Here is a 21,134-nt window from a genome sequence, read left to right as displayed (position 1 = left end):
GGACTTTACTTCATATAATAGCATGGAGAGAAATGACCTTTAATTTGCCATTCACCCCCCATAAAAACAGTTGAGCTTGGGTTTGAAAATTAACATTTATCAAAATGTGCCAAATGAGTAAAAAGGCTGTGAAGGCCAACAACATAGAACTAGGCTCCTATTTCTTTCCCAGCAACCTCCCCATGTACAGATACCTATAAAGGCAATCCTCTATATCTATGCATATGGTTTTCATATGCACACTTAGTCCATAATACAACTTGGATTCAAACAGAAGGAAGAAAAATAAAAAGGAAGAAGTGTACTGAGTGCTGAGAGAAATATTAGCTTAGCATGAGCTTCCCTAGTGATCTCATTTATCTCTTCTTTCTTTCCTCTTGCTTTCTGCTACTTAAAAAAGAAGAGGCACAAAAGAAAATTAAACAAAAACGACAGATAAATGCTAGATAAGTGTCTGGTGATTACTAATTAGTTTTCTTCATAATACAACCAGAAAATATAATCATCACATATGTTGACATAAATTAAAGATAAGCTAAATTTCAGTAACTTTGATTAAACAGTTGTCTAACACTTATGCCAGTTACAGTATCCAACGTAACTTTAAAAATTGTTGCAGAGTTGTGTCCTTCTACTTCCTCACTTCTCTTGAATGTTAAAAGCTCAGAAAACTGGTTTCATCTACGCCGATCCAAGAAAAATGTTCCATCACTCCCTCCTTTCTGAAACTCTTCCTAACTCTGGCTTCCATCACAACAGCCTCTCTTCATTTTCTTTCTACCTAACTCACCACTAACTGTTGGGGCTTCCTCTGTCCATCCTATAAATGCACCCTCCTAAAGAATTCTATCCCTGAGTCTATTTTTTTATCTTTCTAGGTGATCACACCCACCAAATAATCACCCTGTTTATGATGTCTAATCCTCCATCTGTGCTCTCTGCCATGTCCAAGGTAGATATCCACCAGCTTGATGGGAACATTCACCTGTGTGCCCACTTAGGTCATGCTATCCATCCAAAGCTTTTCCTATATTTCTATTCTCTATCCTGATTAACACCACCGCTCCCCACCACACAAACCTGTAATCTGGACCCTATGCATCACTTCCATATTTATTTGGTCACCAAGTAATTTCTCATCTATGCTATTGTTATCCCTTAAATATGTCCTCTCTTCAGGACCATTATTATGTCCTTAGAACAGGGCCTCCTCATTTCTCTAATAATTTGCCATAACAATTTTACAAGCAATTTCCTTCTTAAAGTCTGGTCTGTCTCCCTTGAGTCCTTCCCAGATTCTGCCAGTATAAACTTTTTTAAGTCTTTAAACCTCTGCTCCCCAAGGATTCAGGATGAAGCCCAAGTTCCTCAGCCAGGTTTGCAGATGGGGTGGTGGGAAGGTGTGGAAGCTTCTATATAAAAGCATCTGTTTTCTCACCACGGGATAAGATGAGGTTATCATCAGAGTCATGAGGAAGCAAAACAGAAAGACTGTGGAGGCTTGAGAGAACAGAGGAGCAAAACTCAGAAACTGAGAAAACAAAGTTTACAAGGAAAATCTTATAGAAGTGCTCAACAGAAATGAGTTCCAACAGCAGGTCTGCGGTCATGGTTTTAGATGATACCAGTTGGTGCTGTTGTAAGTACCCTCCCACCCTCAAAAAAAAAAAAAAAAGTTGAGCTACTCTAGTGCAAATATGGAGACTGAAAAGAGATGGGCTTGATGAGGGTTGTTGGGTTTTTTCAGGTGAGCAAGACAGTGGGTACAACAGGTAGAGACTGGTCTAGATATAGGAATAGCAAGAAGCCAAACAAGACTGCTTTCTTAATGGAGCTTACTTTGTTGAGGGACAAATAAATAATACAACTGCAGAAAGCAGTAAGTATTGCAAACAATATAATGTTGGGTGGAGTTCAGAACATTATTTGAGAACATTATTTAATTAGTGTTAATATTATTAATTGAGAGCGTCAACTCTCCAAAATATGGTACTTTGCTGGCACCATTACAAACAATGAATGCCTTGCAGAGGCAGGACTCAATTCTTTAAATCTGCCTCTTTTAAAGCAGGGGTGAGGACATTCCCAAAGAAGAGGTGTTTAAGCAGAGTCCATAAAATATTGGCTTGAGAAAAATTAGGCAGATAGGGAGTAACAAAGCAGGTGAATCAGTGGAACATAGGGCTAGTTAAAATCCAAAGACTGTTAGTGTGTGTTCAATAGACCACACAATAGCTGACTTATGAGGATAAGAGATGTTTCTATTACGTTGTGGGAGCTAATGCACTAAAAATGTTTGACCAGTATTGGGCATAGTCTCTTGAACGGTTGGGAGAGAGATTTTAGGCTTTGAAATGTGGCACATTTAAAAAGACCTTGACAGGGGCGCCTGGGTGGCTCAGTCAGTTGGGCGTCCGACTTCGGCCCAGGTCATGATCTCACGGTCTGTGAGTTTGAGCCCCGCATCGGGCTCTGTGCTGACAGCTCAGAGCCTGGAGCCTGCTTCAGATTCTGTGTCTCCCTCTCTCTCTGCCCCTCCCCCGTTCATGCTGTGTCTCTCTCTGTCTCAAAAATAAATAAACATTAAAAAAATTTTTTTTTAAATAAAAAGACCTTGACAGGATTAAAAAAAAAAAAAAAGACTTTGATAGGATATATAAAAAGATTAAAATACCTATGTAAGTTAATATGAGCACAGAGGTAAATGTAAGAAAACTATTTTATTATTGAGGACAGCCTAATTATAAGCAAATGTTTGGCATATATTTTTATACCAAGGTGCAGTGCATTTTTCAGTGTATAAGCTTAATTCCAGAATTTTGTCATGATAACAAGAGGGAATATGGGACAAAAAAATAGCTACATTCTAAAAAAATTATCTTAAGGGAAACATTTTGAATCCATTGTTTTCATTATATGTCATTGAATATAGGTTAATAGGCACTCATGTTTACTCTTTTTATTTTTATTTTTTATTATGAAATTTATTGTCAAATGGGTTTCCATACAACACCCAGTGGTCATCCCAACAGGTGCCCTCAATACCCATCACCCACCCACCCCTCCCTCCCACCCCCCATAAACCCTCAGTTTGTTCTCAGTTTTTCGGAGTCTCTTAGGCACTCATGTTTAAAGCTGAACTTTTTTCTCCCACGTTTTGACATATTTGATCTACATAAGATGTTCCAAAGAATTTGCTATTGTCATTAACTGTCTTCTGGATAATGTATAATGTAAGATCTACTAAGACATATACATTTTCTTATTCACTGCTATTAAATGTCTAGGTGGATGGAGGTACTCAAAAATTTTTTTTCAATGACATGTAATCATACAGTATTTGAACAGGACCAGAGATGAAATTAAAAGGTAACTGAAAGTAGATGGAAGAAGACCCATGAAGAAAGACTCATTCTTTCTTTACTGAGTTAATGAATTCAGGACTCATTTCTTCATATAAGCAAAAAGAATACCTCATCCTTTACCCTTATATTTCTCCCAAATGACATGTTCTTGATCTAAATATCCCACCTAATGAAGAAAAGAAGACTCATTTTTATTCATCATTAAGAAAGTACTGAGCTTACAGTGTCCTCTAATATGTAACTACAGGACTCTGATTTTGTCCCAAGGACTATTTAGGAATTATTGAGATTTTCCACCCTAAGACATGAGGACCTGAGAATTTAGAAATGACAATCACTTTGATTTATGAATCTGACCAAAGTTCTGTTTCAATCTTCATGATGATCTTGAGTGATTAAATAGTACTTTCCCATCTAAAAAATAAATCTGTGTTTAACATTTAATCAAATTCCAATGTGACTCATTCATTGTAAATCATCATTAATGACACTTGAACAACCTATAAAAACTATAGCCTAATAAACAGAGGATGGAGCCAGTCTTCAGAGTGGTACTTAGCCTCAGTCTCAAGCCATGTCAGCCTCTAGGAGAATTCCTGACAGTAAGAACTTTCCCAGAGCATGGCATGACACAAATCTGATCTTCACATTCCAAAGCAGAAATGTTTTGAGTAGCAAATGCTTTGCTATAATTGTAAATTTCAATAATTTAAAATGGTAAGACTTTTTAAATAGTTTTTTCTTCTTTAATTTTTTTTGTTTCTTTAATATCTTCTGAAATTTTCTGCCCTTGTTTATGTCACAGGAAGAGTCAAAAGATAATATTTGTTACATTTTAAGCCTTCTGGGAAAAAGGTGTTAAATATCTAGAGGTATTTATATATCCTATAAAAGTAGAATATAATGTTTTGAAGATCTGGAAAACATCAATATACTTTGCGTTTTTTTATTCAGTATTTTCAAAAACTAAATGAATACAAAGTTGAGCTGAAGTCACAAGCATAGTTAAAACTTAGAAGAATATCTCATTTTCTATCACAAAGGGCATAAAATTTTAATATCTTGATAAATAGTTACTATTTTAACATCGGATATTTGCTGTCATTAAAAAACAAAAATAATGAGCATTATCCATAATAATATGTTTACCAAATTGCTCATCTGTCAGAGCTGTGTGACTCATGATTAAACATAATTTGTTTTTCTGTGATGTCAAAATAACCCCCTTTAAACCAATGCATATTTTTTTTAAATGCCATCTACCTACCTTTCTGCTGAAAAAGGAGGGAAATGCAACATGTGTCTTTAGAATTTACCTTGAATAATAAATTGTTCCATGTTTTCTTTGAAAGGCTGGATGTGCTCTTTTGAGGATACCTGGTATACCTTCCCCGCCTCAACTTCACAGGCTGAAATTAGAGAGAGACATTGTTTAGAATGTCACAGTGTTAATGGAACAGTAATATATATATATATTTTTTAGAGAGAGACAGAGAGAGAGCACAAGTAGTAAAGGGAGAGAATCTTAAGCAGGTCCCATGCCCAGGACAGAGTCTGACACGGGGCTCGATCTCACAACCAAGAAACCATGACCTGAGCTGAAATCGAGAGTCAGACTCTTAACCAAGTGATCCACCCAGGTGCTCCATCAACTTTTAAAACATATTAGCTGATGTTAAAAACCTCTGATAACCCCACTCATTGATATATGTTCTACACATATTTTGGAAACATCCAAATACTGACATAAGAAGCCTATGATCTCAGCTTCACTTTGGGTTTTTGTAAAAAGAGGTTCTTAAGAATCCAAGTTTGGTCACTGCCAAACTGTGCAAACGTAGGAAGCTCCTTTAAGCCCCAAGCCTCAATCTCATTTGTAGAATGGTGATAGCACTGGCCTCTCTCTCTCAGGGCTGTCATGAGGACCGAATCAGTTAACAGATATAAAGTGTTCAAATAGTGTCTGGCAGACCATAAAGCGGTATGTCAGTATTTGCTACTATCCTCAATGTTATCAACTGACTTCTAATACAAGTTTCTCCCAAACTGAAATCCATATTGCTGAAAAATGACAGATAGTAATTTTGGTGCTCATGTTAGCATGGAAATCAATAATTAAAGAGCATCTATTACATGGCAGATACTTATTACCTATCATTTAATTTAATCTTTAGAAGAAGTTAATAAAAGTGGAATTTACCCCATTTTGTAGCTGAGGAAAGTTAGGCTCAAAGATGGCACTTATTTGTTGAAAGGCCCACAGGTAATAAGTAGCAGGTCCATAAATGAGATCCTGATCTGACTCAAGAGTTTCTTTTCTTTGTATGCCCATGCCATGATAATGCCTTAGTAGGCTATAGATCCCACAAGGGTTAATTAAGAATTACTTCTAGGGGCGCCTGGGTGGCTCAGTCGGTTAAGCGTCCGACTTCAGCTCAGGTCACGATCTCGCGGTCCGTGAGCTCGAGCCCCGCGTCGGGCTCTAGACTGATGGCTCAGAGCCTGGAGCCTGCCTCCGATTCTGTGTCTCCTTCTCTCTCTGCCCCTCCCCCGTTCATGCTCTGTCTCTCTCTGTCTCAAAAATAAATAAACGTTAAAAAAAAATTAAAAAAAAAAAAGAATTACTTCTAAGACATATTCTGAAGAAATTCCTGCCATTTTGGTGATAGTGAGAATAAATTCAAAATTAAAAAGCACATATTTGAAAGACAAACTTAGGACATACAAATATCTGAATCAGGAAAACATACGTCTCACTACAATTCTTAAGGTAAGATTGCCAATAAATTTCTCAAGGAGACTTTGAAATTTCACTCTTTAAAATATTTTTCTCTTATTAAAACATTGTTTCCTTTCCCCTCCAGGTTATTAGTTTATCTAAGCAGAATACAGGGGGGCTATATTGTTAGCCCCATTTCTCCCCCTCAAGCGTAAAAGACAATTATATCTAGTAGAATTTAAGACCAGTTAGACATATGCTGGGTTCTCTCTGCCCACCTTCCCCAGGACTCCTCACTCTCTGTGGGAGCAGGCTCTTGTAAGCTCGTGCCTGTCCAATCTACATCTCTAGCCCAGTATCTTGTACCTTCAGATTTGTACATTAAGCTTCCACACATATCAGTATTTTCAAATAGAACTCATCACAGCCTTCTCTAGACTTGCTACCTCCCTTATTTTATTCTCCTGTTGGTGGTACCACCATCTGACCTAAATAACTCATACCAAAGCAGGAGAGTTATCCTTGACTCACTCTCCTTATCTCCACATTCTATTTGTTTACCTCCTAGATACTTCTTATGTCTGCCTATCCTCTCCATTCCCGCTTTATGCTGGTACAAAAGCCTTCATCATTCTTCACTGAGCTACTAGAAAGCCTCTTAACTGGGCTTCTCACCACCAATCTTTTACAGATCCATGCTCCTTCTCATAGCTTAAGAAGAATGGATAAAGAAGATGCAGTGGAATATGACTCAGCCATCAAAAGGATGAAATCTTGCCATTTGTGAAAACATGGGTTGGCCTAGATGGTATTATGCTAAGTGAAAGAATACGAAGACAAATACCATATGATTTTACTTACACATGGAATTAAAAAAAATGAACAACAACAAAAAGACTCTTAAATACAGAGAACAAACAGATGGTTACCAGAGGAAAGGTGGGTGGGGCGATAGGTGAAGGGGATTAAGAGGTACAATCTTCCAGTCATAAAATAAGTAAGGCAAAGGGATATAGTGAACAGCATTGGAAATATAGTCACTAATATTGTCATAACCTTGTGTGGTGACAGATGGTATTTCTGTGGTGATAACACAGATAACATTTCTGTGGTGAGTACTGAGTAATGTATAGAATTGTTAAATCACTATGCTGTTCACTTGAAACTAATATAACATTGCATATCAAGTATACTTCAGCAATGAACAAAAAAAAATAAAATAAATCATCCAGAAGAAACCTGAAACTGTTCAATGACCTCTAACTTCATAATTACATCTTGAGTAAAGGAATGATTTAACATCCTACAATATGAAATAGAGCAACTTGCCCAGCTTTCTACTAACCCACCTCTACTCCTGATATCTTTTGCAGACTCAGTGCAAATTCTCATCTCCATACCGTTGCTCAAGTTGGCTACTCTAGTTAGAATGCTTTTCTCCTTTACCCCCTTTATCCTTTTATCTCATTCATCTCACCTATTCCCAGTATTACTTCATGACTTAACCTTGATGTAGCTGCCCCTGAAAAGTATTTCCTCTTTCCACTTTCCTCAGTTCACTACATCCCCTGCTCTCCTCCACTCACTGTCCCACCTCCAGGAAGAACTGGGTGTCTATCCTCTGTGACCCCACAGCACCTCGTGCACACAGAATTGAAGCTATTACTTACTGAATACTTTTTATGTGCCACACTTTACATTTGTTCTCCCATTCAATGCTCAAGAAGCCCTTTCAAACAGAAGAGTAATATGCTTGCTTTATGTCAGAGAAATGAAATACAAACAGACTGTCCCAATTTTCACAGTTCATATGTTGAGAAGGTAGGGCTCAATATCAGCTACCATTCCATATTCGTGTTATTTGTAATCACATCTCTTCTGCTCCACTAGACCAAGCTACTTAAAGATAGGAAATCTAATTCTCATTTGTATTCCTAGTGCCTGATACAAGCAACAAATCATAGTTGGATGGGTTAATGGCTGGATAAATAGCTCCTGTTGCAGAAATAGTATTCCAGATGTTGGAATCTAGCAGATGGGAGACAGGGTTTAAATTCTAGTTCACTCATTCACTGAGTGAGCCTTAGCTTGGAGAAACCTAAGAAAATTATCATAGCTGTTTTTAAAGTATGGTCTCAGGAACAAAAGGGTATAAACTTCTATGTTGATTCTAAGGAAGAAGGAAGCTAAACCAGCAGAAGTGGAGGGAGGGGGAGAGAGAGATTCTGGTTCTAGGTAAAAGGGTGGCTAATGTTTAGGGAAATCTCAGTGAAGTAACCAGCTGTCTGAGGTGATGAGCACTTCATCACTGGCACTCTTTACTCTTCAGAAAATAGTGGGCTACCTGTCAGAAATGTAGTAAAGGGGATGAGTCTAAGGAGAAGACATATGCAGTCAGCTTCCTTTGGAATGTATCACTCATGACAGTCCCATGAAGCCAGAAATTTTGTGTGTCTCTACATGCATAATAAAGACATAATGTCATAATTTCAAGTATTCTCTAAAAGTAACAAGTTGCATTATTTCAAAGGTATGAAGTAGAAATTTATCAGCCTTTCCTATCAGGCAGTGAATTATTTCTGGCAAAATGACACGAAGAGATGTTCTGAATGGTCTTCATCAATTTGTAATTGCTAATCAACCTACTCACACATGACACAGACATTGACTGACAGGAAAATGCCAGGACAAACACCCCTGTCCTCAGATGGCTTGACTTCCACTATACTATATAGTCTTTAACTAATTGTTTTTCAATTCCAACAAGAAAAGTATAATACTAATAGCCTAGGGTCTAATAGATTAGGTCAAAATGAAAAAAGGATCCAGTCTTACACTTGGTCTGATTTTCAAAAGTTCAAAGTCTGAGGCAAGAAAGATTAATATTTTTACTATTAATGTCACAATTGTTTCATTTGCCATTTTTTACTAGAAGATGAAAGCAATAACTGTCTTTCTCTTCATGATACTATACTATGTCTAGAGGTCCAGGGAATTATACAAATACCCCAACACTGGGAACTTGCAGAAGTTAATCTAATGGATCGGGTGACAATTTCCCTAGTTAGGCAAGCAGAGGTAGATCAAAGACTGAGCATAGCAAAGTCTTCTAAAATATGCCAAAATTTCTCTAGGTCTTCATTTTTACTTAGTAACTTTAAAACAACAGAATATACAACAGATAAGAAATACATAAAATACTTAAAATATATTTAAAAAAGGAGGTTAAAGTTATATTTTAATTTCCACTTAATTTTATAAGTGCCCTTGGCACATTCATATGAACTTAATATTATGAATATAAATGTAAGCAAAACCTATTTTTTCTATTTATTCTCTTTTCCCCTTCACCTATAGATTTTCCTGTACACAGTAAGAACTAAGTAGAATTTTAGATCTAGAAGCTCCGTAGGGTCATTTACAGGCAACCCTAACTCATTTCCAGTCTTCCTTCCAGGCAGCCATGATAAATGCTTGTCAAGTATCTCAGTGTTTCCAGTGATATCCATTCATTTCCCTACCAGGCAGCTTTTTCCCTGCAGATTTATTCTAATTATTAGAATTTTCAGCCAGATATTGCATGGAAATCTCTCTGTACAGTATACTCCCTGTGGAATGATATATCTGGAGCTTGCTTTAAAATACTCCATATATATTCACATAATTACTTATATAGTTAAAAAATCAGTTAAAAAAAAAGTCCATCATAGATAGTTTGTCTTTAGTGAGTAACAGAAAATCTCCACTGTCTTTGAGGACAGAGGAGGACCCTCATCTTCTATCATCCTGCATTTACTCATTAACATTCCCTAGAAGGCAATACACATCCAACAATTTTCTGGGGAATGAATGGATAAATGAATCAGACCCTCCTGGAACAATGAACTTTTTTGTAATTTTTAAAGCGTCATATCTCTTCAAATTTCTCCACATATACTCTTAACTCTCAGAACCAATTGTTGAACCTCTACTTATCCATCCCAAATTTCAACTATCACCCCAAGAGAAGAGGATCATCTCCCCTGAACTTTGTATCTCCTTTCTCTATATATGTGTGAATGATAGAAGATAAAAGCAAAACTTTGGATAAGAGATCTGGATTCAAGTGTAGTTCTCCTAGTAGCTATTTGATCTTCAACTGGCTCCTTAAATTATCTGAGCCTCAACTGCCTCAACTAGAAATCGGGATGATGAAGATATTGAACTTGAGTGCTAAGCACTGAGCTGTTGAGACGCTTTCAAAAACCATAGCTATTAATGATATTATTTCATTGCATTTATTTGGTTATACATCTTTGTCTCTGATTTACTTTTATTTTAAATTCACTGAAGTCAAGGACTATCTTATTCAACTCTGTGTGCCTAGTGTCTGAAATACTGAGGAAGCACTAAACACTTGGTGAAAACAGCACTTTTAACTATGTTGATAATCATGACTTTCCTTAACCTGGATATTAAGCCTCCACTGGTGGCTCATTTGTAACACCACAAGTCTTATGCAAAGTGTACAAAAACCCAAATCCAAAGTTCCAAAGTTCTTTATTGTGATACACAACCTATACAATTATTTGTGGGTGGTTGGTACTTTACTTATTCATATTAAGAAGGAAGAGACTTTTGGATAACTATAAAAATAAAATGTCAAGTTCTAGAGTTTATAGATATCTTATATACATCTAATACATTCAGTGACATCTATGAATATGTTCAATGTGACAAAGAATAAGGAAATATCTTTATAAGACTGGATCTCATTCTTTTAACTGTAGGGCATCATGGTATAACATAACGGTATAATATATCCTGGCTTATCATCTTCAAAATTGGTATGTGACTATGTAAACTTAAAAAAAAAGTGCTATAATCTTACAGACTTGAAGAGTCATTTAAAAACATTATTAAAAACACAATAGAGTTCCTGGAAAATCTGCATTACAGTTAAATCCAAATAGTAAAAAACATTTGTTAAAGGATGTTGAAATTGAGGAGGGCACCTGTTGGGATGAGCACTGGGTGTTGTATGGAAACCAATTTGACAATAAATTTCATATTTAAAAAGTACAATAAATATTAAACGTGTCAAAATAAATAAAGTAATAAAATTTAAAATAATAAAGTAAAATGGCTTCCCTTGTAAAAAAATAAAATAAATAAAATAAAAAAAAATACATTTTCCAGAGTTTTTCCTTTAATGATTAAATACACAAGACCTTCACACACTTCTTCCATTAAAACAGATCATGCGTTACTTATAGTATGAGAAAAAAAGTGAAAAGGTATCTATGTAGTGAAGAATGATCTGTTTATTACCAGATCACTGTGCCTCTTCTGAATTCCTGAACCACCAGCAAACTCACCAAAGGAAACGTCTTATAGAATTTTAATATTCAACAATAAAGCTCCATAAATAAACCCAATCATAAATCAAGCATAACCTTTTAAAATCAAACTTCTTTGGGAATATATTAATGATAAATGATGACATAATGTCATAATGACATTACTGAAGACTACTTTCTACTAAAGAAAAATAAACTTGACTATTTCTAGCTATTCTCTTTTCCAAATCATATCATATTTCATAGGGACAATTTTTGATTTCTGAGAAGGAACATTACTACTTGCTCAGAACTTTTCACAGAAAAATGAAGCAAATTATAGAAATGGTCAGGAATTCTGAAGATAACACTGAGACTCTACAGGAACAAGCATACCAAGTTCTCCTATAACCTCTCCTCAGTTCATACTGATAAATCTCTCATAAAATGTTAAAGAGCAAGTTTACTTAAAATGGAATTAAAGATATACCAAAATTTGGCTGAAAGATATGTATACACAAGAATGGCAAGCTTTAACTCATAAATATTGAAATAATGAGGCCAGAAACCCTAACAGACACTAGCATTCATGGATGAAAGTCTGCTGAGAAGATATTTACATACTCTCAAAGAGTCACCTCACGAATAATTTAGTAATTATTAAAAAACAAACAATGTGAAAACAAAAAACGAAGAAGAAAACTCAAATAACTTCATAGTGGAGGAACCGGTAGATGCCACCTAAATACAATGACAGGAATGGCCAAAGTGACACATCATCATTAGCAGTAATGAGATAAGCTGACATCATGGGCCTGCAGAAATGGCACATATCACTTCTGCAGACAAAGCCAATGGAGGAGACATCTACAAAATAAGCAATCTTTAAATATGGCAAGGTCAAGAAAGACAAAGGAACTGCACTAAATTAAAGAAGTCTAAGTAGGGGCACCTGAGTGGCTCAGTGTGTTAGGCATCTGACTTTGGCTCAGGTCATGGTCTCACAGTTGGTGAGTTCGAGCCCCACATCAGGTTCCGTGCTGTCAGCTCAGAGCCTGGAGCCTGCTTCAGATTCTGTGTCTCCCTCTCTCTCTGCCCCTCTCCCACTCATGCTCTGTCTCTCAAAAATAAATAAAAATGTTTAATTTTTTTAATTAAAAAAAAAGAAGCCTAAGGAGACATTAAAATTAAATGAAGTTTGTGAAGTAGGGATTGGGCAAAATAGCTATAAAAAATACTTCTGAATATGGTCTGTAGATTATTATCATAACAGTATTTATCAATGTTGAATTTCCTGAATTTGACAATTATACTGTGTATACATAAAAGGACGCCCAGGTTCTTAGGTTATATACACTAAAATATTGACAGGTAGAGGAGCATTACTTGCTGGTGTATGGTCCAGAAAAATAAAACCATGCACACCCACATATGTATATACAAGCATGCATATATACATGTCTATATGTGGGGGACAGGAGGGAGGGAATGATAAAGCAAATGGGACAAGAAATAAACAACTGACGGTCTAAGGAAAGAATATACAGGAATTCCACATACTAGCGTGTGACTTGTCTGCAAGTTTGATTGATATCGAATAAAACTTATAAACAAACAACAAAGAATAACATGTCCCAGTTTACCTAACGTGGACTTTTAAGACTTCTAACCAAAGGACCTGGGGCTAGGGGGCTCCAATACAATTTCTTGTTTAGAATGTTAAGAACAGTCAAGTATGCTTCACAGATAGTGTAAAACTTGGTTTTCTTATACATCTGGCTTTAGTTTAAGAGTCTGAAGGCTCTACAGCTGCAGACACAAGTGTCTCTTTAGCTGATGGTTTGACTGGCACTTCAGGGTGACAGCAACACGCTGGTAATGGTTACCAGGCAGATTTTTAAAGATGACTTACAAGCTCTACTCTTCCAAATAAGTAAAAATATGCAACTTTCCTAAGATGGTTGTTAAAGGTTATTAATTCATAGTTTTAAACCATATTTAAGATGACAGATGCAGCAACTTACAATAAAATAATAAAAGCACCCTTACCACAAACTAACCTGCTTATAATATTTGACACATGGTTCCAGAAATCTTCAAACGTGTACATCTAATTTAACCATAATGTTGTCAAGAATTAGCAAGTTGCTCAAACATTTTGGAATTTTTCAAATGAATTCTTTAACATTGAATACTACAAATAAAACGTTATGTCTTGAGTATAAAAGTGATTTACATAAAACTGAATGTATTGTACAATGTATTCTAATATACTGCATATATGAACTTATTCTAAGCGAAGCCTCTGACATTTTCTAAGGATGCAGTGAAACCATAGGACTAGGTGACAATGTTTATTGAGGGCGTAAGTGACTGTCATAGAAGCTTATACATGATCTTGACATTACTGGCCAGGTGCCCAGCTTCATACTGGCTGCCCCCCCACCCCTCTCCCCCCATTATTAGATGACTTGAGGTATAATTTCAGGCATCTATGACTGGCCTAGAAATCTCAGTCTCCTTGAGAGGCTCAGGAGTAGTTCTGTCACTACGGTTGCCAAAATTTTCCACTTCTGATGTGCGCTGATTCTGGAACTGGAGTGGGTAACTGATATGGCAGATGTTCACTGACACAAAGGAGTTTAGTAAATGTCCCCTGCAGTCAAGCTACAATGAGTAACATCCATCAACTGAAACAGATGTCATTAGGGTAGTTTTTTGCCGCAGGAATGGTGTCTTCCTAGTGGGCTCTATTGTAGTACAGAAGTAGTGTATAGTTTTAAAAACAAAGATAAAGCATACTGTCTCCAAGGAGTAAAACTCTTAACAGGTGTGTCCGTTTTCAAGATATAAGCAATTTTTTCTAGTGCTTAAGAAGCCAAAATTCAAGACAGACCATCTCCAAGCAGAAATGCTTTCTAGCTTAGGCTTATGAACATAGAATTAGCACAAGATATTTAAAGCAAAGTAAAGTGTTGGGGCTCCAGTGTTTTGTCGGTTTGAGTTTCCTAAATTCATAGAATGAAAGGAAGAAGAGGTATGTAAATAACCATAAAAAAAGAAGAGAAATATATAAGCAGTGGGAGAGGAGAACAGTCAGAAGAAACCCTGAGAAAATTATGAAGTATTTGAAATGTAGAGTGAGTTATTAAAATACTTAAGGATGCAGAAGCTAGCCTCTCATTCAAAGGAACAGTAAGTATTAGAAAGAAATGGAATGAAATCAATGACTTATTAGGGAATTTATAGGTTTTAAGTTTGGGGAAATGTTAAAGTCTACTAACCATATCTAAAAACAAAGAGAGAGAGAGAGAGAGAGAGAGAGAGAGAGAGGGATGGAGGGAGAGCACTAACTCCATCTTAAGTGTTTTAAACTATTTTAGGAACTCAAAACAATTTATCAATACAGTTTTGATCATCTCTAACATTTCCCTGTGATTAAGAGAGAAATTTTATGGAAAATTACACTTAGGACTCTTAACAAACTTATGGATTGAAAGCCAGTGTCTCCAGATATCCTTTAATGTTCTAGTAATGTAAATGGAGAAATTGAAAGTATTTTTATAAAACAGAGAAGCAACACACAAGAACATGAACTCAGGCTTCAGATTTAGGAGTAGATTCTAACTGTTCTTTTACTACCCATTACCTGAGAGACTTCAGACAAGTTCCTGAATCTTGCTAACCTTAGTTTTCTCATCTGCAACATGGAAATGGAAGCCATCACATGAGGCAGTTTAGGGCAAGGGTTAACGTATGTGAGGTGCACAGCACCTACAGTAGTGTTGCAATTTTTATTAACTTATTATTCTGTTTTTACTTTTATTAATTAGAAAATTAATTAGAAACTTCTGTGAAGTTCCAAGTCAGAACACCGTACCAGAATTTCGGATGTTCTTAATAAATTATAGGGTTTATCAGGGGCCATGAGTTTCAAAAGACACATGTACAAAGTCACACTTTGTGACACAGAATCAAAGAGCATACATATGTAGCACAAACAGGTGGCAGAGGCGTGTGGAGAATGACCCACAAATCATAGGGATAACTGAGTTGACAAGTCAACTATTATCATAACCAAACAAGACGCGGGGTATTATTAACTGAAGTGTGCTACTCAAACAGCCACCGATGGCACAAGCTATCAGTCAGAATCGCCCATCCATCCTCTGTTCTAATTTTTTCTTCTCTCAGTTTTTGAAATGAATATAATCACCTGTGAGAGTGTCTACAAAGCAACCAATGCTTTGTAAAGTGGGAAGATAGCATAAAGAATTGTTAGCTGGAGAAGAGAAGGGAACAGTATGGCTTAAGGTTCTCCAAAAACTGTAAATCTCTTCTAGTTATTTTTAGCTTTGAGAGCCATAAGAGAAACATGTAGGAACCCCCTTAGAATAACGCAAATAAATAAAGTTAAATAATAAAATCAGTCAACAGGATGTCTGTTATTAAGTTATTGCCTCTTAGCCCCCAAACTGCACATGTATACTGAGGTCTGGAACGGTGGGACTCAGCAAACTACCTTTTTCCTTTGCCAGCGGGCTTCCTGACTGGTTTCCTCAAGAAGGAAGAGAGGGGCTGGAGGAGGGGAGGAGAGCAGCTGATGGAAGAGTGCTGCTTCCTTGAGCCCCATCCCCAGACCCTTCTCCTCCCCCCACCTCAGTAGGTGGTTCCAGCTCCTGACTTATTTCACAGGCCCCAATCCAGCACCTTTGTATTCTATAAAAGTACCAGTGCAGCCAGGCAGGACTCCCTCCTCTAAGCTCCCCAGTCTTAGCTGTGTGGACCCTCCCGTCTCCTCTCCCCAATCCCAACTGTGCGAATCCCCTTCTCTCCAAACTCCTCGGTTCGGGCTCTGCAGGAACCACCGAGCTCCCTAATTTCAGCTCCGAGGGGTCTTTCTCCCTGCCTCCTTCAATCCAGCTCTGCGGGATTCCTCCTCTGCGTCCTCAATCCCACTTCTACAGGGCCTCCATTCAAGTTGCTCAGGTACTCTTTTCTCAGGCCATACCCTCTCCACACAGGACTCTATAGCCCTGCAGAAAGCTCTCCTGGCATTTCTAGGTTCTTTGATAACCCCCAAACTCTTCACTGGGCTCCCCTAGCCCTAGGGATGATAGCTGCTTCCAATATTTACCTGAGCATTCCCTTTTTGGTTTTTCTGTCCTCCAAAATGTGTTAATCTAATTCTCTCTGTTAATTCTATTAAAATAAGAAGTGTGATTTCTGCTTTTCTGACTTCACTAGAAGCAGTAAATCAAAATGAATGGATTATCTTTTCCTAAGTACTCAGCAGCTTTTTGGCACTAGTACGTAATTTAATTTCTATTAATTGCTTGTATAGACAGTCTGGTTGAATGGTTCACCAGAAGATATGCCAGTTTTTCAGATTAATATTTCCCCAAAAAAGGTTTTATATTAGTACAATGGATATAAAGGATTTTATATTAGTACAATTCATAAACAAACATATGTTTAAAGTCATTTAAAACATAGCTTGTTCTTTTCATTAAATTTCACCTGTTCTTTAATTGCTTTTACTCTTGAATTTGCTAAGCTATATAATTTCTTCCGAAAGAATAAAAAAGTCTGAGTAATCACATATGTTAAATTCATGTGGCCCAGATGATTAAATTTCAACTCAAATTTGAACAGATTCCTGGGTGGTTCCCTATTTTTATTTCCTCTTAAATAAAATTATTAAAGACGTCATACTACAGAGAAGCATATAAAGCATGTACATAACATATACCCAGTTTCCAACTGAAGAAACAGAACTTGACGAATACTTTGGAAAAGTCCTATGTGCTCCCTACATCATGTCCTTGGGCGACAACACTACCTTCAAGGTTTCAAAATAAAGCACAGCAATTTATATTGCTATCATCAGTGTAAAGGAGTTCTCACTAATCCACATCTTTGCCAATATCTCACGTTCTCTTCCTAAAATTTTTAAAGATTTTTTTTAAATGTTTATATATTTTGAGAGAGAGAGTGAGCATGAGCAGGGGAGGGGCAGAGAGAGGAGGAGACACAGAATTCAAAGCAGGCTCCAGGCTCTGAGCTGTCAGCACAGAGCCTGATGCAGGGCTCAAACTCATGAGCCAGGAGATCATGACCTGAGATGAAGTCGGACATTTAACCGACTGAACCACACAGGCACCCCACTATATTTTTGAAAAGTATACTACTAATCTGTATCCTGAGATGGTTTTTGACTCTTACATGCTCACATTTAACTTGCTGTGATGCATCTCTGCAAATCTCCATTTAGACAGCTACCAAGGTAGCTTTACCAATGTCCTCCTACTGGGCAAGTCATTCAGACAGCTTCCTGAAGAGAAATCAACTTTAGCTGAGTACAGAAGAAGGAATAGGAGTTTGCCAATTTTAAATGAAGAAAGAAATAACTGCAGAACCTCAGTCGCAGAGAATGAAACATTTGCATCGAGATTGTTGTAAATGACTTTAAGCCCATAGTGACCACATACTTATGGGAAGACTATGCTTTCATGTGATAATTTGCTTATACTGTGTCCCTGTGCAAAAGGGCATCTTACTTTTTTGAATTAATCTTTTCTAGATTAATTGTCCCTGTGCAAAAGGGCATCTTACTTTTTTGAATTAATCTTTTCTAGATTAATTAATTTTTGAATTAATTTTGAATTAATTTTGAATTCAATTGATTTTGAATTAATTCTGAATTAATTTTGAATTAATCTTTTCTAGATTAATCTAGAAAAGATTAATTCAAAAGAAGAAAAAGAAAAGAAAAACATTTTTGTAAAGTATACTTTGTAACACAATCATGAATAATTTATGAAATTAAATATATCTTAACTCAAAATGTCAGAGAACTAATCACCTTTAATTAGCTGTGGTCTTCTCAAGGCAGTCTTGTCAGAAAAATAAGTGATTAGTTTAAGTGAGAAAGTACAACTTTATTAGTTTTTTCTAATGTGAATAAATGGCATCAAATCTTAGAATTGAATGACTGACAACTTGATTTTCTTCTCATTAACTCTCCCTTCCACTAGCAAAATTACCACTGAAAGTAATGGAGATAGATTCAAGAGATTTACAGCATGAAAAGTCTAAGAATCTTGAAAAATGTTTATTTGAATTAAGTGCATGTGCATATTAGTATGGAGGCAGAAAGGGGGTATGAGAAGAGAGAAAAAGATATTTGAACCTTACTAGCTTTGGAAAAAATATCCAAAATTAAAACATTTCTTTCAGGTCTTTTGTGAATAAATGCAAACATCTCAAACAGCAAAACATTATGACAACCTGCATAGTGTTGACAGGAAGGAGATTATAAAGTGGTACAATTGCTTTACATCACTCTTACTGCCCCTAAAAATTAGAAAGATTTGTTAGTTTCTTTCCATCTTCTTTGTACCATCCTTGGTCAAAACCACTACCATCTTTTATTTGAGTTCCTTCATAACTGGTCTCCCCAGTTCTATGCCTGCTAGAGCAATATTTCCACAATATAAGTCATGTCACTCCACTTCTGTAAGCAGAATCTTCAAGGGGCTGGATACTATGTTTAGGATAAAATGTAAAGCTATAAAGCATATAAACTTGTACACTCTACATGATAAGAACATTTTCTCTCTTATGTCATACTCACTGTGTTCCAAGAATACAGGGGATATTGGACCTTTCCTCTGCCTGAAATCCTCCTCTGCCCCTCTTCATTCTCCTTCCCACCTATTCTAGGTCCACACACACTCCTTATCCATTTCTAGTCTTCCTGTCCAGCATGCATATGCTGGCTTTTGTGATCTAGTTGCTACCTATCTCTATGGTTTTATCACTTTCTACTTCCTTGCACTCAGCCTCTAATTGAGTCATGTAGGATCATTCACAATTCCAAGAACATACTCCTCTCATGCCATGGAACTTGGTGATCTGCCTGTCCAAATTTCCCTCTATAAGTTTTTCACCTATAAAGTATTCATAAGTCATGACTCCATTCTAACAGCAATTCCTAACTCAAGTCTTCCTTAGCCAATTAGTCAGCTTCAGGCTCACCTTCCACTCTGCTTTCTGTTAACATCATTACTATACTATGGTGTAATTACCTGTCTGTAATGACCTACATGATACATTCTTGAAGTGTAATGATCAATTTATTTTTCATCTTTTCCTTCTGGGAATTGAGCAAAGTATCTTCAATAAAAGGTGCTCAATAAATGCCAATTCTGAGTTCAGCTGCCTCTGAGGCGAACACCTATTTGAATAAACTATGTTGACTTAAACAGACCAGGCTTAGTACTTTATAGACATGTCTGATACATACTAAATTCCAACAAGGAAAATTACATGCAGTAAAAATACAGCTCCACAATTTCAGAGAAGAATAAGGAAAATGAAAATTTGATAGATCACTTGTAAAAGATTTGTATTACATGAGACAGGTACACATGATGCAACAGAAAAACAAGGACATACAGAAATGCCTTATAAAAAGAAAATAGAGCTCAACAACTAATGTGTGATTCTATTAGTATCCCTTCCACTCTTCAATATGCCATGCTAAAGCACACTATAATCTGCAAGATTCAGGTTCTCACCTATTTCTAACTAAATTATACCTTAGTATAGGTATTTTTTAATTGTATCATTCTAATACTAAGTGCTCTTGATTTTTAGTAGGGATAACAATTCTAGATGTAATAAGAAATGGGTTCTAGAACTCACTGTATGTGGGGAGGTATACTGGACCAAAATCTAGGTGGGCAGTGGAAAGCATGCTGAAAGGAATGTGTGAAATTGGGTGTCTGATGCTGACTCAGCTTGGAACTCTGATCTCAGCCAAATCACAACAGACTGTGGGCTTCTCATGCTCCTTGCATATTTTTTTTACTTCATTCTTGACAGAACTTCTTCAAGTTCTGAAGGACCTTAATATGTATAAAATAAGTCATAGACTACTTTCCATCCCTATGGAACACTGCTCCTGTGTTCCCTTCTGTAATAGGTTTGCATCCATCCAGGTGTACAAGCTAGAAATGTAAAGCCCTCTTGTACCTCTTTCTTCTTTGTCTTGTATATGTCAGTGCAATTACAGATTCCTGTTCCAAAACCTTGTAAAACTCCTATAACCTATCCTACTCTTCATTGCAGCCTTAAGGAACTTAGCTTATGCACTCAACATCTATAACTAGCTAGGTCTCCTGCTTCTAGTCTCCCCTCTAAACCATCATTCACAAAATCCTCAAAACTGGCTTTCAGAAATGCATGTCTGAGTGTGTTGCTTTCTTGCCTAAAAGCATTCGCATGTCTAAGCAATGATTGCACAATCAAATCCAAACTTCTCAGTCAATCCTTAAAACCCTTCCCAAGTATGCCTAGACATCCTCCGATTACACACCCCTGAGCACCTTATGCTCTAGTTTTATCAGATTTCACCATCCATTTCTTTACTTTATTGGTTCACTCACTCACTAAGTCCAGATCATGTCAGGTATGTTGTAAGAACTAAAGACGGTCAATGTCAAATCTTCCCTGGAGGGTTCCGCTCAGTAAACCTAAACAAGGGGCAATATTAGTGTTGATGTTAAGAGGATGAGCTCTGGATTGGGTTCCTCAGGTTGAAATCCAGCCCTCATTTGCAGGGTATTTAATATCTATAACTTGTAGTTACCTCATCACTAAAGAGAGGATTAATGATAATATCAACATCACATAGATTAAATTGAGTTAATGCATATAAAACACTGG

General features: G+C 36.6%; 1 protein-coding gene across 1 annotated transcript in view; it reads right to left on the bottom strand.

Moving 5' to 3' along the window:
• Positions 1 to 21,134, bottom strand: part of FMN2 (formin 2) — a 376,950-nt gene that overhangs the window by 98,427 nt on the left and 257,389 nt on the right. Inside the window, exon 14 of the mRNA XM_019423300.2 lies at positions 4,682 to 4,774. Within this exon, the coding sequence (XP_019278845.2) occupies positions 4,682 to 4,774 (93 nt within the window). The remainder of the gene's footprint in view (positions 1 to 4,681; positions 4,775 to 21,134) is intronic.

Source organism: Panthera pardus, unplaced genomic scaffold (genome assembly GCF_024362965.1).
Source record: "Panthera pardus isolate Hobbes unplaced genomic scaffold, ASM2436296v1 HiC_scaffold_21, whole genome shotgun sequence".
NCBI classification, from domain to species: domain Eukaryota; kingdom Metazoa; phylum Chordata; class Mammalia; order Carnivora; family Felidae; genus Panthera; species Panthera pardus.
Note: the sequence above shows the minus strand (reverse complement) of the source record. Positions and strands in the feature narration are given on the sequence as shown.